Source organism: Schistocerca serialis, chromosome 4 (assembly GCF_023864345.2).
Source record: "Schistocerca serialis cubense isolate TAMUIC-IGC-003099 chromosome 4, iqSchSeri2.2, whole genome shotgun sequence".
Classification (NCBI taxonomy): domain Eukaryota; kingdom Metazoa; phylum Arthropoda; class Insecta; order Orthoptera; family Acrididae; genus Schistocerca; species Schistocerca serialis.
In genome coordinates this window covers 499996940-500020868 of record NC_064641.1, presented here as the reverse complement: position 1 = coordinate 500020868, position 23929 = coordinate 499996940, and the positions used below count along the sequence as shown (strand labels likewise).

Genomic DNA, 23929 nt, shown 5'->3' with positions numbered 1-23929 from the left:
CTTGGTGCCAATGATGGTCGTATGCGTGTTTGGCGCCGTGCAGGTGAGCGCCACAATCAGGACTGCATACGACCGAGGCACACAGGGCCAACACCCGGCATCATGATCCTACACTGGCCGTACACCACTGGTGATCGTCGAGGGGACACTGAATAGTGCACGGTACATCCAAACCGTCATCGAACCCATCGTTCTACCATTCCTAGACCGGCAAGGGAACTTGCTGTTCCAACAGGACAATGCACGTCCGCATGTATCCCGTGCCACCCAACGTGCTCTAGAAGATGTAAGTCAACTACCCTGGCCAGCAAGATCTCCGGATCTGTCCCCCATTGAGCATGTTTGGGACTGGATGAAGCGTCGTCTCACGCGGTCTGCACGTCCAGCACGAACGCTGGTCCAACTGAGACACCAGGTGGAAATGGCATGGCAAGCCGTTCCACAGGACTACATCCAGCATCTCTACGATCGTCTCCATGGGAGAATAGCAGCCTGCATTGCTGCGAAAGGTGGATATACACTGTACTAGTGCCGACATTGTGCATGCTCTGTTGCCTGTGTCTATGTGCCTGTGGTTCTGTCAGTGTGATCATGTGATGTATCTGACCCCAGGAATGTGTCAATAAAGTTTCCCCTTCCTGGGACAATGAATTCACGGTGTTCTTATTTCAATTTCCAGGAGTGTAGTTTCAAAGAGAAACTTACATATAGCGGCCTAGCGCAGCAGCATTGTCACCTGGGGAACCCCAGTGATCGAGATGCTCGGTTTGGCGCCAACTGTTGCAGGGGTGGCACGGAAGGCAGTGAGTAATGGGAAGTCGTGACTGGACGTCAGATGTGGTTGGATGATACAGGGCCGCGTGCTGTGACAAGTTCGATAGGTCCATTAAATGTAGCATTGATCGTGGACGGGATTGATAACTTATCAGTATTAGAAGCCAGACGTTGGCAAAGATCGGTAGAAGCAATGATTACCTGTGCCGTGCGTTGTACTAGAGACAATAAACCTATCAGTTCAGTGTAATCAGTGTATGCTTTCGAATCCTTTTCATATCTGTTGACACTAACTGAGTGTAAAGGTTTTAATGGAAAGGTTGGTGATTTTCACAGGGCATGTTCAGGTAGGCACACAGTTCCAGTTTTAGTCTTCAGGTGCATGTTCCTTGGGAGTAAGATGTCCACTCTAACCTGCGCAGCATAAAGATTGGTTCGATCGCCGTGGTTACATCAACACAGCTGGTTTTATAGAGACACTTGGCCGTGAAAGATACGAATAAGGGAATAGATATCTTACAGTTATCACTGCTGAGTTTTATTTATCGTAGATCTGGTGGTAATTTCTTGAGTATAGCGGCCTTACCGCAATCGTCCACCACCACCACCGCCGGCTGGTGTGGCCGAGCGGTTCTAGGCGCTACAGACTGGAACCGCGCGACCGCTACGGTCGCAGGTTCGAACCCTGCCTCGGGCATGGATGTGTGTGATGTCCTTAGGTTAGTTAGGTTTAAGTAGTTCTAAGTTCTAAGGGACTGATGACCTCAGAAGTTAAGTCCCATAGTGCTCAGAGCCATTTGAACCACCACCACAATAATAATAATAATCACATCACCATCATCTTAATTTTATCCATATTTCGCAGCTTCAAACATGTCTGTATTCAATATGCTGGAGGTACGAATTAAAAAACTCCTTCAGTCACAACTTCTCGTGTTTTATTAAGTACACAATGCATTTCGGACCCTGTGGGTCCATCATCAGGTGTAATTTGTCTTAATACATGCTTTATTTTTTCCCTTGAATGAAGTGAAATGCATATTCCTGTCACGAAAAGGTTTGATTTTAGGTTATGAATTTAAGTCAAATGCGAAAAATGTGTGCAAAATAGTGGAAAAATGAGCAGTGTAAACTTTCCACATATGTGTATACTGGTGCTAAAACGTTAAAAACGCTTTTCTTGGATTATGTGGTAAGTTTACACTGTTCATTTTTTCCACTGTTTCGCACAAATTTTCCCATTTGACTTTCGTAATTCATAACCTAACATCAAACCTTTTAGTGACAGGAGTATGCATTTCACCTCATTCAAGGGAAAAAATAAAGCATGTATTAAAACAAATTATACCTGATGATGGACCCAGAGGGTCCGAAATGCATCGTGTACTTAATAAAACACGAAAACTTGTGACTGAAGGCGTTTTTTAATTCATACCCCCAGTGTACCATCATCATTATCACACTGTTTAGGGCGCAGAGACTGGCAGAGATTATGCAGGGGTTAACAAGTTTTGCTAAAAAGATTACTGTAACACCCAGTCACTTTACGCGGATTTCCTACTACAGCGGCTGCTCAGAACATTTAGGCTTAATGGTTTGCGCAGCGGGGGTGGTTGACATTGGGAACCGACAGTGCTTATACAACTGCCAGTGATGTGTTGGTGACGGGAGCGGTCGAGCCTGGTAGCTGTCGTAGAGATATGCAGACTACTGTAAATCGGACTGTAGAAGTATGCCAATCACTCTAAATCGGATCTTAGATGGGACGCCTGCGGATTCCTCGGTGTACGTGGGAACAGCATAACTCGCGTTGGACGCGTCGGCGCTCGCCTACGTCGCGTGCGTGCTGCCGGCTACTCCACGTATTAGCTGGGCGTGGCGTCGCGTGTCCGACCCACTTACCCCGCTCTCGCGACAAATTCCACAGGCCGCCATTCGCCCGTCTCATTTCTGGGCTCCATATTTTGTAAGTCAAACGCCGGCTCAGCCAGTCATATTTTACACTGCTATTGGGCGGCTCTGCAGTCACAGCTTGTTGCGTAAGCACTGTATCATACTTACTTGTGTTGCTAGAGATGAATCTATACTTATAAGTTCTTCTTCTATACAGGTCTGAGGTCGACGTCAGGCGGAGCTATGTCAGGTAAGTGAGAAAGTTTGCTTCTCTTTTCAAATCAGTGTAGCACTGTTGTTTAAACCGTGATGTCCTGGACTACAGCAGCTGCATCCTATTTACAAAATTCGCCTCTCTCTCACCCTTGTCCAACAATACATATTTATTGTTTTTCATGAATACCGGAATGAAGAACAATTGTTACTTTGTTCGTAGTTTTCATTCTGTTGCTGTGGTAGGAATATGACATCTGAACAAAGCAGCAGCTAGAAGCATGCATTGTATGTTCTAGTGTTACCTGAGCTATTATATCATAGATCTTAGCATGTAGCTTACCCACACAGAACATTTCCGCATGGAACATTTTACACATTGCTGTAGTTTGTTAATACTAGTCCGCATAGTCATAAGGAAAATGAGTTTTGTATCCACGATAATATCTGAAGAACCTATTTTTTTTTCCTTGCACTGTTGGCTACTAGAATAGTAGATGTTGGTGGATAACGGAGACGATTATTTGGTGGAAGCTAACGTAATATTGAGTTTAAGTGGTTGTAAAAATATCAGTTCGTAACTGATCTGTGAAAGATTTTCCTGAATGGTGTGCAAATGTTGACGCGTTTCAAATGGAAATTCTTTAAGGATATTCAATCAGGATTGAGGAACGGAAGACAACGAAAGTGATGGTAAAGCAGTAGACGAAATCGCTGCAGTAGCTTCAACGGGAATAATCGCGTTAGGTGGCGCAGTGATTGAGGAACCGCACTCGGGAGAAAGGCGATTCAATTCTGCATCCTGTATCAGTATTCAATTTTGATGTAGTCTGCGTGAATCGTTTAAGGCAAATTCAAGGATGGTTCCTGTGAGATAACATGACCGATTTCCATCGCTATCTTTCAGTAACAACCTCGTTGTTGACAGCACACCAAATCCAAATATTCCGTATTTCTCCTTCCACATGATAAGCCGGACTGCTAGGAAGACAGATTGAGAAAACACACACACACATCAAAAAACGTTTTGCATCACCCCGATTCCCAGAACTCCTGAAGATAGACGTTGACTGTGAATACTGTATCACACAGTCGCTTTGACTGCTCAGAGATGTCACTGAACCCGCCCAAAGATGTAAACTACCATGCATGAGCAGCGGCTGTCAGACGGAGGGCGTCCGACAGCCGATCAGTTTGTCATTCCACCAGGTACAAGGTTCGTGTTGTCTGTAGTTCAACCATACCTAGCCGGTCCATGCCGCGGTTCGATTGCATTGTTAATTTGTGCCAGGAAGGGCTATCAACAAGGGAGGTGTCTAGGCGTCTCGGAGTGAACCCAAGCGATATTGTTCGGACACGGAGGAGATACAGACAGACAGGAACTGTCAATGACATCCTTCGCTCAGCCCGCCCAAGGGCTACTACTGAAGTAGATGACCGCTACCTGCGGATTATGGCTCGGAGGAACCCTGTCAGCAATGCCACCATGTTGAATAATGCTTTTCGTGCAGCCATTTGACGTCGTGTTACGACTCAAACTGTTCGCAATACGCTGCATGATGCGCAACTTCACTCCCGACGTCTATGGCGAGGTCGATCTTTGCAACCACGACTCCATGCAATGCGGTACAGATGGGTCCAACAACATGCCGAATGGACTGCTCAGGATTCGCATCACGTTCTCTTCACCGATGAGTGTCGCATATACCTTCAAGCAGACAATCGTCGGAGATGTGTTTGAGGCAACCCGGTTAGGCTGAACGCCTTAGACGCACTGTCCAGCGACTGCAACAAGGTGGAGGTTCCCTGCTGTTTTGGGATAGCATTATGTGGGGCCGACGTATGCCGCTGGTGGTCATGGAAGGCGCCGTAACGGCTGTACGATACGTGAATGCCATCCTTCGACCGATAGTGCAAACATATCGGCAGCATATTGCCGAGGTATTAGTCTTCATGGACGACAATTCGCGCCCACATCGTGCACATCTTACATCTTGTGAATGACTTCCTTCAGGATAACGACATCGCTCGACTAGAATGGCCAGCATGTTCTCCAGACATGAACCCTATCGAACATGCCTGGGATAGATTGAAAAGCGCTGTTATGGACGACGTGACCCACCAACCAATCTGAGGGATCTACGCCGAATCGCCGTTGAGGAGTGGGACAATCTGGACTAACAGTGCCTTGATGAACTTGTGGATGTACGCCCCGACGAATACAGGCATGCATCAATGCAGGAGGACGTGCTATTGGGTGTTAGATGTACCGATGTGTACAGCATTCTGAATCACCACCTCTGGAGATCTCATGGTGGTACAACATGGCAATGTGTGGTTTTCATGAGCAATAAAAAGGGAGGAAATGATGTTTATGTTGACCTCTATTCCAGTTTTATGTACAGATTCCGGAACTCTCGGAACCAAGGTGATGCAAAACTTTTTTTTGTGTGTGTGTGTGTGTGTGTGTGTGTATCGATAAACAGAGAGGGGGGGAGAATAAACGCTGAGTTGGAGGAGCTATGGAGGTTGTTGTTGTACGTGTGTGGGCGGACGTATTCGCAGTTGTCACGTTTTGCATAGTACTTAAGGATTTGGAATTAATAAATCAGTCTGTATCGCCAGTGAGTATCTGTTTCATGCCTTTGATTATTCTTGCATCCAAGAGTGCAAACAGGGGGCACCAACGTCCACATGTCTAAGGTTTGTATAGACGGACCGAGCTGTCCAATGTCAGCGTTGAGCGTGTCGAGTTCAACGTGCTGCTGAACGCTGAGAACGATGCGGTTTGTGCATACGGTACGTGCGCCCCAACGTGATATATGCAATTGCAACGCGCTCCAGCGGCAGTTGTCTGCTCTATCTGGCTCCTAAATCACACCGTTTATTGTATTAACTCTATTAAAACGCACGTTTGCTCGCTTGTTCGTATGCTAGTCATGTTGTTCTGTCTGAAGTATAAATAAAAACTTCAATATTTGTGAACATATTATAACGCAAAAAAGAGAGTACCATGTCGAGTCAGGAAGGACATCAGCTTATAAAAGTTCCATTTCTAATAGTGCGCTACAGCTTTACAATAGTTCTCCACATGAGGTAAAAATTATTTCAACATTCTCGCTTTTTAGTAAACCCCGGTCATTCTGACTTGATCACTGTTCCTATTCAGTAGCAGAATCCTTACAACATGTGAAGTACAAAACTTAAAAGAAGAGTGAGCAAAATAATTTTCTGCAAGTAGTGCAAGCTGTCGTGTAGATTAAGCCAATCGAACAAACTCGCTCTTCAAAAAGAGCGGACTTACATTTACAGAACATCGAGTACTATAGCATTAAAGCACTCCGTCTTCATGCCACAAGTGGCCTATCGGGACCATCCGACCGCCGTGCCATCCTCAACTGAGTATGCGGATAGGAGTGGCGTGTGGTCAGCAAACCGCTCTCCCGGTCGTTCTGGTGGTTTTCTTTGACCGGAGCCGCTACTATTCGGTCGAATAGCTCCTCAGTTGGCATCACGGGGCTGAGTGCACCCAGAAAAATGGCAGCCCGGATGGTCACCCACACAAGTGCCGCCCCACGCCCGACATCGCTTAACTTTGGTGACCCGACGGGAACCGGTATATCCACTGCAGTAAGGCCGTTGTCAATATTATAGTATATACTTACATTAAACTAATAAGGAACTGTCAGAATCTATTACTAACGCGAAGGTTAGTACAAAAAAATTTGGATGTACGGGGACGTGAACCACCAATATATCATATCTTCCTTTCTGAATATGGGGCTACTCACTGCGCTAAACCAACCACAAGTATTTGATGACTGTACCTAGCATGTTACATCTCCTGAAAGCTTTAATCGTTGGTAGTTTTCAAATTGCAATTTATTCATGACAAATTGGGCCAAGAGCAATGCGTTTTTGATGGATCCTCAATGTGCAGTTGCCTTCAAACGGAATAGTCTCATAATACGCAAGGTACAATAATTCTGTAACCACGAATATGACGTTTCTCGTCATTTTATTACAACGAATCGTACAATTGATGACGGGTTTTAAAGAGCTATTCAATTTGCTGGTGTTCAGAAACTGCATATATACATATGGGCCTCACTGACAGATTAAATCTGTGTGCCCTACCGGGACTCGAAACCGGAACGTTTGTTTCTCGCAAAGTAGTTTCACCGCCCTCCTCGTTAAACAACTTTCCATAGAGACTTAGCATACGGTTTTGAATCCAAAAACATATCTTTCTACAAAAGTACAGTTTTGTAAGATATTATACGAGGGTTGTATTGTGCAGTCCTACACCGGATAAAAAAGGCCGATTCCAATAAGGTTGTTTCACTAACCAAGTTCTACACAAGCGCTTTTCCAACATTGGAGCAGGTAGCAATATTTTGTTTAACAAGCATGAGCGGGTCACACGCAGCAACTTCATACTCGAGTCGTTTCACCCTTTTCAGATATTAAAAAATGGAAAAAAAACATTGATGTGAAAAAGGAGGTCTTGTTGTAGAACTTAAATCTGACCCAGATGATTGCATCAGTATTTACAGCGGGCAGTATTACGAGTGCTGTCCAATACGTGGTGTCATATTCCATACAGAACGAAATTCGCGTCGTACCGCTGTAGGAATCCTTCGCGTTCCAGGCACCGGAAGCTGCCCGCTTACGTCCGTTTGCCCGGCCGAGTATGCTCCCCTGTGTGACGGGTTGCATACATTTAGTTCTGAAGGCGTTTGATGCGGCGTGCTACCGAAGTCGAGATGAAAGGTTTGTGCCGGCGGCTGCCCACCCGTCAGCAGGACGGAACGTTTAATTAATCTCCTTTGCTCAGCCAAGTGTTTCAAAGAGGACCTAATTAGAAGATCGTGTCGATTACCCATACCGACAGGGGCCGGTCCCCTGTCGCCGCGGTGGTGCGCCATTTTCTTGAGGCCAATTACAGGGCGCAGTGGGAGCGTGTTCCTCCTACAGAGGCTCCGCTTAGCTTCGTTCGACGAGATGGAGCAACTTGGCGAGAGGGCTGCGCCCCGCGTCGCTGCGACTGGCCGGACGTCCTTTACTGTGACCCCCTCCAATTACCCGCACAGGCCCTCGTCTCTCTGGAGCTGCGACATCACCCGCCAACGCATAGCTTTGAAATATGCTGTAGTATCACCTGGTCTTTTCTATTTATATTGTTAATGAGCTGTTAGATTTTTTAGAGCAAACTCCTGAACATTTGGTTACCCCATGAATTCAACTCGCTCTCCAAGGCTACGGAAACACCACAAGAGTTGAAAAACTTCAGATTATGAAGTAAATTGAATTATCAGGCATTGCCGATGGAACTATATTAGGAAATGTGGCATTAAACGCAGTAGGCGAGTTGTTGTATATGGACAGCAAAACAACTGGCGACAGTAAGAAAACCGTTTACGTCCATCATTTTCTTGAAGTCGTGGGTTGAAGCAGAAAGAGTAGTGTCTCCGTGGTAAGTTTGTACCCTCTTGTCATTCACAGACGATAACGGCACTTCATTCAACTCGAGGACCATCGTGCGTCACCTGTGACTGGCCATTGATCAGCGATATGTCTTCCCGAAGTATTCAGTGTGCCATAGTGATTCATTATCACTCGAATAATGTGTTTCGAACGTACACAACATGCAGTCAGTTCCGATACCCCCTGGACAACAGCTCACGGGGTAGCCGAGCGGTCTTGGGCGTCTTGTCACGGTTGGCTCCCCCCGTCGGAGGTTAGAGTCCTCCCTAGGGCATGGGTGTGTGTGTTATCCTTAGCGTAAGTTAGTTTAAGTTAGATTAAGTAGTGTGTAAGCTAAGGGACCCATGACCTAAGTAGTTTGGTCCCATAGGATCTTACCACAAATTTCCAAATTTCTTAAACGTCACAGTACGTCATCTACACAGGCGAACTTTGCAGCCCACCCGCCGCCGGCATAAGCCACTGAAATCAACTGGTATGTGTTTACGACGTGATAGACCTGCAGAAAGGAGCTCTCGTGTGTGGACGCGTCCGTGAATACACCGTGAATGAAGTTGTCCGTTTTGTTGGTGTATTTACGCAGTCGTGTAATAGGACATAAGAACTGTGGTCGTAAGAAGATTCCAACCGACAGGGACCGGAGACGACTCTCACTGCTTGTCAGTGACAAACGATTTTAAACACGATGGAAAATGCTGCAGTCAGTGAATGCAAGTCCTTCTCAATCAGTATCCAAGTGAACATTTCGAAGGGAACTGCATGCTGTGGACATTTCCAGTCGGGTACAACGCAAAAGACCATTGCTATTCAGTGGACCAAACGACACAGAAATTGGACAGTAGCTGACTGGAGGCGTGAAGTGTGATTCTACGAGTTGCGATTTAACTTATTTTCAGATGAAGCAAGGTGTCAAGTGCTCCGAAGGCTTTTAACCGCATTGTGTGACGGGTGTAGATCAGGCTGTAGATGTTAGTGAGGTGTTTCGGAAGCTGTTTCGCGTAGCATAGGTGATTCATACTACTGTGAGTACGAACCAAGTGCTGCGCTTTTATCTACAACCTCATGGTGGGTATATTGTAGACAAACTCGCTTCCCGAGACAGTACATACGTCCTTGGTGTGACGAACACTCAGGAATCCTACCACACCTCGACTGGCGCACTGTATCACCGGATCGTAATCCCATAGAAAGTTTCTGGGACTATGGCTATTTGGAACAGCGAGTGAAACGTAGCAACCGACATCGCCAGAATTTGTTAAATATATGGATCTAAACGTGAATGAGTGGTTTGCCGCGCGGGGCACCCGTGGTGTCTAGGGCGCCTTGTCACAGCTCGCGCAGCTCCCCCTGTCGGACGTCCGAGTCTTCCCTCGGGCATGGCTGTGTTTGTTGTCCTTAGCGGAAGTCAGATAAAGTAGCTGGCCGAGGTGGCCGAGCGGTTCTAGGCGCTACAGTCTGGAACCGCGCGACCGCTACGGTCGCAGGTTCGAATCCTGCCTCGGGCATGGATGTGTGTGATGTCCTTAGGTTAGTTAGGTTTAAGTAGTTCTAAGTTCTAGGGGACTGATGACCTCAAAAGTTAAGTCCCATAGTGCTCAGAGCCATTTGAACCATTTAGATAAAGTAGCGTGTAGGTCTAGGGACCGATAACCTCAGCAGTATGGTCCCATAGGAACTTAACACGAATTTCCAATTTCCAATGAGTGTAAAATTTTAGAAAACATTATCAGCAAATAATATATTAATATGATAATTAAAAGAGTCTTGATCGCAAATTTCTTTTAATCGGAGTGACCGGTTTCAATCCTTAAGGATCATCTTCAGACTCCAGAACGGCAGGTGGACTTCCATAGGGCAAGCTGCGTCGACCCAGTCATATCAGCGTCGTGGGTCGACGCAGATTGCTCTATGGAAGTCCACCTGCCGTTCTGGAGTCTGAAGATGATCCTTAAGGATTGAAACCGGTCACTCCAATTAAAAGAAATTTGCAATCAGGACTGTTTTTAATTATCCAATGAGTGGTTTCGACTAAATATGGTATAACTGGCGGTGGGGCCATTATCAATGCTAGAGGCGGTGTTTCTAATATGATAAATACAGCCAGGTGGTTCGTTGCAAGCGGTAGCTTAACCCATAAGGTTTTTTTTATGGGTACACTTCCACATGCCTTCCGTTTGTTGCCCGTAGAACATCTTGTAGAAATTCAATTTGTCTCCCTGTTTTTGCCGCCATCTCTTCCGTCACCGTCTCTACATCATCTCGTATTTACGCCACACGAGTTTTCACATCAGGGATTGGTAAACTGAACAGATGTTTTTTTTTTATTGACATTTGGCCATTCCCGTACTACCATCCATTACACTTGCAGAGTATCTTTCTTAGTGGTTATCCTACTGCACACTTCGTGAACTTCTACTTTAAAAAAATATTTAGGGTATGAACAAAAGATTGAGACATGTGACCACTATTAGCTACTCATAAAGTGATTATACCACAATAATAAAAAAAGAAAAAACAACATAAAAAATCCAAGAATCATATACACATTCTGTGTAGATAGTTTGTTCACACACATTTAAGTGGTTGGACATCACATTTAAAACTAGTGCACTTTTTGGTTTGACAGAAAACACTGCATCCGACGTTGGAAGAGGAAGATAAGCTTTAACCAATGCGCTGATAAAGGATTTTTGTTGCTTTGTATCTGGTGTAGGAGAACACTAGATGAGTCACGTATCCTTCTCCATTGCATTAATCGCATTACGAAGATTCCTTAAATCCTATTCAGAACCGGTGGGTTGGGAATTTTCTATCATTTAAGTGCATGCGCATAATCGCTGTTATGAATCGTCTGCTCCGATACCAATCAGTAAACCAAGAGCATAGTGCTATTTTAGGCTGCAGCTAGCCATATTTTACTGCTTTCGATATCATGATAGAACTCCATTGCGTATGCTAGTCGTTTCTCTCGTTTTAGTTGATTAAGCTTAGCATTTATTGATAATACGTCCACCATTTAGAATTTCACCGAAGTTCATTGCTCGCTTCGCTAAGTTGTGTGCTATTTCATTATGAAAAATGCCACTGTGACCTATAATGCACAAGAAATTTTTTACTATTCTTGGTTGCTTACTGAACAGTTTATCAGTTTATCCTCAATGTAAACCCCCAAAAAAGTCATTGCCTGTGACTAGTGAACGTGGTAGCCATGATGTTGCACTGTATCTATAGATCCGCCTGTCCAGAAAAGTTTCATCCAACAACTGACGTATAAGTAATCCCCAAAGTGGGTACAGCTTCCTGTAGAAATACTAACCTTGGTTGAAATCCATGTAATCCTGATGCCAGAGTCCATTGAGAAGTACGTCGGTAACAACTTTGTGATTTGAGGTAGCATTTGCGACAAACCGCATGGCTGTAGCAATCCAAAAAAATTTTGAGACTGGAGTAAAAAAAAAAGAAGGGGAGAGAAACGTAAAACTGGTGTTTTTAATGCTTCGGCTGTTCTACATAGTCCTTCGTCCCCCCTCCCCCACTTGACTACAATAATACAATGCACAGAACGTAGCTTCAAAATGGCTCTGAGCACTATGGGACTTGACATCAGAGGTCATCAGTCCCCTAGAACTTAGAACTACTTAAACCTAACTAACCTAAGGACATCACACACATCCATGCCCGAGGCAAGATTCGAACCTGTGACTGTAGCGGTCACGCGTTTCCAGACTGAAGCGGCTAGAACCGCTCGGCTACACCGGCGGGCACAGAACGTTACCACAACCATACGAAAGAGTCTGCAAAATCTTGTTTGGGGTAGCGTTGAACTCGATTGAATGCCGGCTGTGTCGTGAAGTCGCTGAACCTTCATGTGAATTTCTGCGCCTTGTCGTTTTGCGGTATGTCCGTGCTGATAACACCAAGTCACGTCACCCGCAATAATTTCTACCAGAAAAGAATCGTCCGTGTTATGCATTTGATTCAAGTCTCGCCCGACATCCACGATACTTTGTTTTATGTGTGGGAGTCAAGGTGTGCGGGGAAAACTTTGCACACTTTTTTCTCCAAAATATTCTGGAGAATGTGTTGGAAACTTGATTTGGAGACGTTGCTTCACTACTGTCTGTGAATTCAACAGCGTTGTCACACTACCACAAATTAACACTGCCTGTCCGTAACACACTGGTCAAACGCACATCTATTGCTTACATTTGTCATTTGAAGCTGCCACCGTAGTTACTCCGCTGACGTCGCTTACACGTCAGGAATAAAGCAGTTTTTGGAATTTTTGGATGGACAATGTAGTTCCCTGGAAATAAATTTTTGTAATGAGGAAAAGATTTTATGCTCATTTTGTATATTAATTGGAGTTTTCTTAACGACTTATGGAAGTTATTTCGCGAATCACCCTCGTGAGAATGGCAGCCAGTCGCTTACCGACTATTGTTCTCTTCGCCTCGGTTGCTTTTATGTCAGTGTGTTGAAACCGCTGAGCCATGCAGTGTGGAGAGAAGGTTGTCCGTAGAGGTGCAGCATCAGCAAATGTAAAATGTTGCGAATACATATACAGAAAGACCATTTATTGTATGATCACACATATGCAGAGTAATTACTGGAAGCACTTACTTCCATAAAAGACCTAGGGGTTTACCTACGGAGCCATTTGAAATGGAACGACCACAAAAAATTAGACGCGAGTAAGCAGATGCCAGACTAAGATTCGTTTTAAGAATCCTCAGAAAATATCAATCAACAAAGGAAGTAGCTTACAAAACACTCGTTCTACCAATCCTTAAATATTTCTCGTCAGTATGGGTTTCGCACCAGGTAGGATTCATAGAGGAAATATAGAAGATAAAAACAAGAGCAGCGCGTTTCGTTACAGATTCATTTAGTAAGCGCGAAAGCGTCACGGAAATGATCAACCAACTCAAGTGGTGGACGCCGCAAGAAAAACGTTCTGCATCACGATGTGGTTTATTGTTCAAGTTTCTAGGGCGTACGTTCCTAGAAAAGTCAAAAAACGTATTGCCTCCTCCTACCTATATCTCGGAAAAAGACCATGAAGATAAAATTAGAGATATTCGAGCCCACACGGAAGCTTCACCACACTCATTCTTCCCGCGGACCATTCGCGATTGGAACAGTAAACGCGAGGGGGAGGGTGACAGTGGTACACAGAGTACCCTCCGCTACACAGCGCGAGGTGTTTGTAGAGAACAGACTGAGGTCAGAAAAGTCATGAGATAGCGATATGCACATGTACAGAAGGCGGTAGTATCGCGTACACATGGTATAAAAGGGCAGTGCTTGGCGGAGCTGCCATTTGTGCTCAGGTGATTCATGTGAAAAGGTTTCCGACGTGATGATAGTTGGACGACAGGAATTACGAGACTTTAAAAGCTGAATGGTAGTTGGAAGTAGACGCAAGGGACATTCCATGTCGGAAATCGTTACAACATTCAGTCTCAATACCGTGCCGAGAATACCAAATTTCACAGCACTGAGAACGCATTGCTCGACGACCATCACTGAATGACCGAGAATAGCGGTGTTTGGTTAGAGTTGTCAATGCTAATATAGTAACAGTGCGTGAAATACACTACTGGCCATTAAAATTGCTACACCACAAAGATGACGTGCTAAAGACGCGAAATTTAACCGACAGGAAGAAGATGCTGTGATATGCAAATGATTAACTTTTCAGAGCATTCACACAAGGTTGGCGCAGGTGGCAACACCTACAACGTGCTGACATGAGGAAAGTTCCAACCGATTTCTCATACACAAACAGCAGTTGACCGGCGTTGCCTGGTGAAACGTTGTTGTGATGCCTCGTGTAAGGAGGAAAATTGCGTACCGTCACTTTTCCGACTTTGATAAAGGTCGGATTGTAGCCTATCGCGATTGCGGTTTATCGTATCGCCATTGCCGCTAGAGTTGGTCGAGATCCAATGACTGTTAGCAGAATATGGAATCGGTGGGTTCAGGAGGGTAATACGGAACGCCGTGCTGGATGCCAACGACCTCGTACCACTAGCAGTCGAGATGACAGGCATCTTATCCGCATGGCTGTAACGGATCGTGCAGCCACGTCTCGATCCCTGAGTCAACAGATGGGGACGTTTGCAAGACAACAACCATCTGCACGAACAGTTAGACGACGCTTGCAGCAGCATGGACTGTCAGCTGGGAGACCGTGGCTGCGGTTATCGTTGACGCCGCATGACAGACAGGGGCGCCTGCGATGGTGTACTCAACGACGAACCTGGGTGCACGAATGACAATACGTCATTTTTTCGGATGGATCCAGGTTCTGTTTACAGATTATGATGTTAGCATCCGTATTTGATTGGAAGCGTGTATTCGTCATCGCCATACTGGCGTATCACCCGGCGTGATGGTATGGGGTGCCATTGGTTACACGTCTCGGTCACCTCTTGTTCGCATTGACGGCACTTTGAACAGTGGACGTTACATTTCAGATGTGTTACGACCCGTGGCTCTACCTTTCGTGCGATCCCTGCGAAACCCTACATTTCAGCAGGATAATGCACGACCGCAAGTTGCAGGTCCTGTACGGGCCTTCTTTCTGGATACAGAAAATGTTCGACTGCTGCCCTGGCCAGCTTATTCTCCAGATCTCTCACCAACTGAAAACGTCTGGTCAATGGTGGCCGAGCAACTGGCTTGTCACAATACGCCAGTCACTATTCTTGATGAATTGTGGTATGGTGTTGAAGCTACATGGGCAGCTGTACCTGTACACGCCATCCAAGCTCTGTTTGACTCAATGCCGAGGCGTATCAAGGCCGTTATTACGGCCAGAGGTGATTGTTCTGGGTACTGATTTCTCAGGATGTATGCACCCAAGTTGCGTGAAAATGTAATCACATGGCAGTTCTAGTGTAATATATTTGTCCAATGAATACCCGTTTCTCATCTGCATTTCTTCTTGGTGTAGCACTTTTAATGCCCAGTAGTGTAGCTGCAGAAATCAATGTATGACGTACGACAAGGCGTATCCGCTACGACAGTGCGGCGAAATCTGGCGTTAATGGGCTATGGCAGCAAACGACCGGCGAGAGTGCCTTTGCCAACAGCACGACATCGCATGCAGCGGCTCTCCTGGGGCTCGTGATCATATCGATTGGACCATAGATGACTGTGAAACCGTGACCTTGTCAGATGAGTCCCGATTTCAATTGGTAAGAACTGATGGTAAGGTTCGAATGTGGTGCTCGATAATAGCGTAGGCTTTGTGTACACGATATGGACTGGGTCCTCCGGATGCTCGGCTACATGGAGAATATTTGCTGCTTTTCACAGACTTCATGTTCTGAAAGAACGATGGATTTTTTATGGATGACAAAACGCTATGTCACCAGGCGACAGTTGTTGGCGATTGGTTTGAAGAAGATTCAGGGCACTTCATACGAATGATTTGGCCACCCAGGTTACCCGACATGAATCCCATCGAACATTTATGGTGGAAATATAGAGGTCAGTTCATGCTCAAAATCCTGCACTAGCAACAGTTCCACAATAATGGACAGCTATAGAGACAACATGGCTCAATATTTGTACAGGGGACTTCCAACGACTTGTTGAGTCTGTGCACTGTCGAGTTCCTTCACTACGCCAGGCAAAGGGGGGACTGACACGATATTAGGAGGTATCACATGACTTTTGTATCCCGTGACTTTTGTTACGTCAGTGTAGATGTAGCACACGGTATTGGTGTGATGTCTCATCGGATTGATCAGTTTTCTTTATGGTAGCGTATTTTCACCACTTTGAGGCCAACTCTGTGTTAGGCCTGGAACGCGTTTGAGGTGCTGAGCTTTGATACACGGGGCTGGGTTTAATACCAGGGTAAGGAGTGGGTGGGAGCACGTATTGTTTGACGTGGCGGCTGCAGGCGAGCCGAGCCGGGGCGCGGCTGCAGCGGCCCGGACCGCCCGGGGGCTGCTGTGCGTGGGCGGCCGTACCGAGTAAATACGGCTAGCCACAAATATTGACTGTGTGCGTCAGGCCCGCTACCGCTATACTACCTGCGGGCGCCGTCTCTCCAGAGGAGCCGCCTGCAGCGAACACCTGCACTCTGCACACTACTCCTTCCTAAAGAGCTGAGCTAGGACGAGGAGAAAGTAGACGGCCTGTCTCTCGCCACAGAGACTGCGGGGTGCCCTGTCACAGTACGTGCTGTTTGCTTTGCAGGTTTCGCAGCGCCGATTGTAGGAGACTTGGAATGTTATCGTTCCGCATTTTAAGTCTAGCAATTCCGCTCGTGCATTATAATCACGTCGGAAACTTTTTCACTTAAATCACCAGAGTACAAATGACAGCTCCGCCAATGCACTGGCCTTTCATACCATCTGTGTATGTGATTATCGTTGTCCCATGACTTTTGTCACCTCTGTGTTGACTAGGACATGGTTTCATCGGTAGCGAAATCGGAGGTTGTGCAGTTGTTTCGTCGAAGCCCATGTCGGATGATCTGGGCATATTTAGGTTATTACCGTTTAACAACAACAGCAGCACTCTGTAAAACTCAACGTTATCTTATTTTTACAACAAAATTAGCTTCATAGTAAATTACTTACGGGGGTGGAAAGACAAGATGATGAGAAGGACTAACGATTGCAAGATAAAATGTACAGTAAGACAATCAGACGAAGAGATTACAAAATTAGTAAGTTACGCAAAGTGTGTCATAAAAAATCCCGAAAACTGACACGGGTGAAAGTATACGCTAAAGGAAGCAGAAATGTTCGAGTAAATATCGGCCCCCGACAGTATGCTCGAAGATGGATAAATGTACCAGGGCCTGCATCTGGTGCCTGAAATTATGTGACTGCACTCGTCTAGAATTCTCTGTGCCTGATCATCTCAGAAATGAAGAGTGCACCACTCCTGATTGTATGACTGAAGAAATGGAACAGCGAATTTTGTAGTATTGTCAGGATATACGGAATGATTCGGAATTAAATTCGTAACTCACTGCAGAGACGTGTGCAGTATTGCAACCGAAAGCGAGGACGGAAAGTTACAGACCTCATTCAGTCAGTGCGGGTGTACAGTAAATCGTAACTTGTGACAAGCTGAAGTAGTGTGCTGGCTTTTAGGGGTATACGGAATGAGTTTTTCGATGAAAAAATCGATTTTTGGGTAAATGCAGTTTCGAAAAATTTAGGCTCTCCCGTTTAACACCATGTATAAAATATTTGGATGACGTGAATAGAACTATTTTAAATAATTTTTTAAAATAATTTCGACACACGATGTTCCGCACCTTGTATATGAGACGCGAAATATACCTGATATAGACAGCCTTGCCAGAGATATAATTGAGTACAAGAGAGTTAGCTTTTCTGTTGGCTACACTGCTAGACAGTTGACAATAGATTCTGCACCATTTGTATTGTTTCCTTTGTGAGTACATCCATGTCATTGTTGTGAAAGTCGTATGTGGAGAAGTCATTGAGTTTTCTTTCCTTCAACATGCCAAGACCTAGTCTGAAGGTATTTAGAAAGCGTGTACATCGGCGCAAGAAAGTAAAGTGTACTAAAAATTCGTCTGATTCATCTTCATCAGTATCTGATGTCCCAGTAGCGACTAACCTCAACACTGGTAGTGATACATTGAGTGTTGCTGCTGCCACTACACCGGAAAGTGCTTCAAGAAGAAAGCTAGCTGGTATTGAAGAAGAATACAAGAAACTAAATGCCGGGTCTACAAAATATGAAGTAATTAACGTCTCTTTATTATCAGACGTTTTGGAGAACAATGTGTGCTTGAAACAATGTGGAAAATGTGTTTCATTGAAAACAAACTTACATGTAGGACTTGCTTGTGAATTAGAGTTGATGTGCAGTTATTGCAAACACAGTGTTACTTTCTTCAATTCCTCGCATGTTACTACAGATACAGGAAAAACTATACGATATAAACATTAGACTGGTTTATGGATTACGGTGTATAGGAAAGGGCAGGGCTGCAGGTGTGATGAACCTCCCTCCTCCACCTTCAAAATTTAACAAACACATAATTGCAATAGGCTCTGCTGTAGAAGATGTGGCACAGGAAAACATGAAAGATGCTGTTGAGGAAGCAGTTGTTGAAAATAATAATAGCAGAGACTTGTCCATAGCTTTTGATGGAAGCTGGCAGAAGAGAGGCCACACATCTCTGAATGGTATAGTAACAACTACAAATGTGGACACTGGTAAGGTAGTTGATGTGGCAATACTTTCCAAGCATTGCAGATGCAAGGAGAAAATGAAAACTAAACATGAAGAGGAGTGCATGGCAAATTACTATGGGTCAAGTGGTGGTATGGAAGTTGCTGGTGTAAGAAGTATTTATCAACGCTCAGTAAAATGGTACAACGTTAGATACATAAATTACCTTGGTAACTCAAAAGCTTTCAGAGAAATTGAGAAACTGAGACCCCATGGTAACGACGTGAAAATTTCCAAACTGGAGTGTGATGGCCATGTTCAGAAAAGGATGGGATCAAGACTTCGACGGCTCAAGGCTAGCATGAAAGGCAAGAAATTGAGCGATGGAAAAACTTTAGATGGGAAAAATAGACTGACAGATGCTACAATAGATCGTATTCAGAAGTGCTATGGTCTAGCAATAAGACAGAATACAGCAGATGCAGAATTAATGAGAAGAGCAGTCTGGGATCTGTTTTTTCATACAGCTTCAAACAATGAGAATCCCCAACATGGGCTATGTCCAAACGGAGACGATAGTTGGTACAAGTACAACAGAGGCAAGGTAACTAAGAAACAATACAATCACCCTCATCACCTGCCACCTGCCATAATGGATGAAATAAAACCAATATTCCGAGACCTCGCAGATATTAGTCTACTAAAGAAATGCCTTCATGGCCGGACTCAAAATCCAAATGAGTGTGTGAACCATGTGATATGGAATAGACTACCTAAAACTGTTTTTGTGGGTATAAACACACTTCACTTTGGCGTTTATGATGCTGTTTCATCATTCAATCAGGGCAATATAACAAAGTGCAAACTTCTGCAGAAGTTGGGGCTCTGTGTAGGACTACGAACTGCCGCAGCTATGCTTTGTTTGGACAAGGAACGGCTCAGGTCTTCAGATAATGCCATAAAAGTATATTCAAAGATGGCTAGACAGCATAGCAGAGCCATCAAGAGGAAGCTGTTGGACGATTCTGATGATACAAGCTATGGAGCAGGATTGCACTGAAGTAAAAACTTTGAAGCTAATTTCCCGTAACTTTAGTTTTTTGTGTATGAGGTACATTTTCTCAGGGCCTATTTATAGTAGAAAGATGAAATTTCTGTAGTTGTTCCTTAAGACCTTCTAATATATCTGAATTAAAAGATATGTGGAATTATTTTGTATTAATGGATGTAAATTTTAAAATACTTGTTAAAATGTATAACTTTTTTAACATTTACAAAAAATAAAATATCTGAAAAACTATACATTATTTTTTCAAAATTAATAATTCAGCATAAAAGCAGAACATATCTCTGCGTTCTGTGAAATAAGAGTATCGTCCAAATAACAAATTAGAAAATGTTCCTTTAGCTCAATTTAACATTGTAAGCATAGGGCGTTCCGTATACCCTTAAGGTATGACCACGAGTGACATTTGAGTGCACTTACAAGAGGGCTTAACGGATTAAAATGGTTAATAATAGAAACTGGACATTGCATTTACGTATCTTCGTGACAGTTTCACGTCCAGTGCTAGGTTCAATAGTTTGTGGCGTATTAAATGTCGATGATCCCTAGCGTCTGGGCAGGATCGTCAGAAACTTCAGTTTGTACTGAGGTCAAATTCGTTAGCTCGTATTGAAACTTTTATTAAGCGGCTTCACTGAAAAACTTCGTTTTCCATCACGTGTCTAAGACGGTGAAATTCGACTAAACTTTCACAGACTGCACATAATTGTGGTGATTGGTAATCAGCAACACTCCTTTGTAAAAGGCCGAGATACTTCAAAAGACAGAAGCGTCGGCTTGCAAACTGGGGGTCTGCAAGTTTTGCTGCTGTTTCATGTTATGATTCATGAAGTTTGAACTCCCATTTTTGAACCTTCACTTTCGGTAAAACCTTTGACTCCAAATTATCGGAGACGGAGTTGCGACGTAATTTCAATCAGATGACCTTACACTTCTTAGTCGGAATGGGAACTTCATTACATCTCTACTTCAGAGCTACATTTGTCCCAGGTGTGTAAAGCTCTACAGTTTGGTAACGCAATTAAATGTGAGCCTATATTCTGCTGAGAACCCTGCGGATCATCACACGCAAGTGCAATATTAAAAGAGCATAAAGTTAAAAAGAAAATGGATTTAAGACATGGTGTATGATAGGCAAAAATGAACGAATAATACTAGCGACGATACCATAGCAACTGTGAAATGAAATGAGCGCATGGCATCGTTGGCCGGGAGGCCCCGTCCGGGGAAGTTCGGCTGCCAAGTGCAAGTCTTATTTCAATCGACGCCACATTGGGCGAAGTACAATAGGAAATAAACAATCACCGTTGTTCTTTATTGCGAAAAAGCGGCTTGTGAGAATGATACAAACTCCTTTCCTTGCTATCGCCTGAATTAGGAGGCTTATTGCTTGTTTGGTTTAATTCATTAATAGAATATGAAGCAATTGGTATAAAGAATGCTTTTTCCAAACTTTGTATAAAAGAAAGTCTGCTATCAAGACACTGCTTTTGCTCAGTTACTTTATTTATGACTGAAGGTTTCTAAAACTGAAGGCACTCGTCCGTGCTCTGCACTGCAATCCAGCTTTGGCAACGTCGTTCTCTGTTCATTGGCTGACTGTGTTTTGTGACGCCAGATGCGCAGAACGAACCTAAACTCGGCCGCCGTCATAATTGACGCGTACTTTAACAACCTGAATGAATACTGTACACCATCCGTATTTGAAAAAGTTCCACAGACGGCTGCATTTTTATTTCCTTATAGTGGTGGTACCCATCCTGATTATCCAACACAAGCTTAAGAAGAAAGGGTTATGTGACGGAGTAAACTGTGACCTTGTCGGCTATCTTGACATTTATTCAGATGGAAACTTGAAACCCCCATGGAGCATTGCTATTCGGGGAGTCTCAGAAATGTCTCATTGCTGCATTTATATGTTGTTAAAATTAATTTTTCTGTAAACTGTTTGAAAAATGCTTACTATTGCGTTAAACTGTTAGTACTTAATACACAGCAACTCACTGGTAGCGTTCTCGATTCTCTTCCAGCAGTGCCCGGGTTTGAATCCCGACAGGGGTGCTAATAACCGTCATTGATCGAATGAGGGGACGAGCCATTGAGTGGCTGCATTGCCGCTAATTAGCGGAACCTAGAGTCAATATACCATATTAAATGTCGACGAGCTCCCAGAAGCGTATCATGCATATCTAAAAGAGATACCGTCCTCCGAATAAAGCAGTTTTCGCCATAACTACTTCGTTTCCTTTCTTATGTGGCAGTTTATCCCTCTGCAACAGCAGTGTCATCATCGACAGTCCTTTCTTACATCTGTGTAACTACTAGAAAATACACATTTTACTCACCAATCTCCGTTCGTTTTATTGATATAAAACGGAAGTGGTCTCCATGAAAAATATGTATAATTCTGGTTTGCTTTGTGTAGTTTCTCGCAGGTTGTACGTGGGAGTATCGTAATTTGGGGAATGATTTTTTTTCGAAGACAGTAGATGTATCTTACCACAAGGAGATGTATTAGCCTACATATACTGTGTTTCGACAGATATTTGCAATTTCGTTTTTGCAACGTGTAGACGGTGTCAGCGCAAACAGATACTGCTCATAAAACGTTTCATGCGACGCCCAGCGTCGACGGAATGCGTCGGTTTTTTTACGTTTCAATTAAAATGATTTTTAAATCGGAATTTTACATGCCCATTCGATAGAGCGTTACCAGGTAAGTGTAGTGCGATATTCGTCTTGGCGGCATCTATTAAGAGGAACAGTAAAAAACGAAGAATAATCAGTACTCCACAGCGACCTTCTGCATGGCAGTAGCAGTCAGCGCGGGGCCAGGGCCAATGTTGTCGCTGCTGGAGTACTCGTTATTCCTCTTGTTTTGCTGTTCCTCTCAGTAGATGCCGGCAAAACGAATATCGCACTACACTTACCTGGTAACGCTCTATCGAATGTGCACGTAAAATTCCGATTTAAAAATTATTTTGTTTGTAACGGGAAACCTACACTTCCCATTGACGCTGCGCTGACTGCAGCTGCATGCTACCAAAAAGGAGTTGCAAATATCTACCGAAACACCAGAAAAAATGCTCCCGACGACTCTTAGGAGCGACGCACTGCATACTGAATTAAATTTTGTGAAATGGAAAGAATAATCACAGTAGGTATGAAATCCATGAAGACAAAGTGACGTGCAGTTGTAGCAGTGAAAACCGTTCAGAAGTACTGAACCTGCAAGGTAATGAATAAATCGTGACAAATGAAAGTTTATGGCAAATTAGACTCGAATATGGATCTCCAGCATTTCGTGAAAACTTACCTTAATGATTTATGGCCTCCAAACACGACTACCCGACCACCGAAAAAGTCCCAATGTCAGTTGTATTTCAGTACTATAAATTCCGTTCCCTCAGTAGTGTTATTCCCATAGTGCCTGCGAAAGTATCTGCGGATGAATGTTTGAAAGTAATAGCAGAAACATAGTGACGATTGGAATCTGAATTTGCCTTGGAAATGTGGATAACGACTGCTCGCGAAAAGAAGAAATTCTGTTTCAAATCCAGGTGTGGCACAAGTTTTTATTTCTCACGGCATATTCATTATCTATACCTGCATCTACATCAACATCTACATAGCTACTACGCAAGCCAGCGTACGATGCGTAGCGGAGGGTACCCTGTTCCACTACTTGTTTCCTTTCCTGTTCCACTTGCAATTAGAGCGAGGGAAAACCGACTATCTATATGCCGCCGTATGAGCCCTAATTTCTCGTATCTTATCTTCGTGGCACTTATGCGCAATGTATGTCGGTAGCAGTAGAATCTTTCGGCTGTCATCTTCAAATGCCGATTCTCTAAATTTTCTTAATACTGTTTCTCTAAAAGAACGTCGCCTTCCCTCCAGGGATTCCCATTTTTGTTTGATCCTAGCGGTACCAAATCTAGCAGCCCGCCTCTGAATTGCTTCCACGGTTATATTTCCAGGTCAGCATTTCTCAGCAGTTTTCGTTTATATCGTATTATGCGGCGGCATCTTCATTCATTTCATCCACGCTGACTCCAATCATTTCAATCGAGCGATGTGACGCATAGGTTAACACAGACGATGGTTCAAATCTCTGTGCGGCCACCCAGATTTAGTTTTCCCGTGATTTTCCTCCAGGCAAGTGCCAGCATTGTTCCTTTGAAAAGGGCATGGCCAATTTCGTTCTCCGTATTTTCGTAATCCGACTGTCTGCCCCCAATGCAAAGAACGCAACGTCGATGCGACGTTAAACTCTAATCTTCCTTCCTTCCAGTCATTTCATTACAGTGATTT

At 44.2% G+C, this 23929-nt stretch overlaps 1 protein-coding gene across 1 annotated transcript in view; it reads left to right on the top strand.

Moving 5' to 3' along the window:
• The window catches only part of LOC126475226 (cyclin-dependent kinase 14), a 182277-nt gene that overhangs the window by 54851 nt on the left and 103497 nt on the right, over nt 1-23929 (top strand). The window contains exon 2 of the mRNA XM_050102902.1: nt 2885-2917. Within this exon, the coding sequence (XP_049958859.1) occupies nt 2911-2917 (7 nt within the window). The 5' untranslated portion in view covers nt 2885-2910. The remainder of the gene's footprint in view (nt 1-2884; nt 2918-23929) is intronic.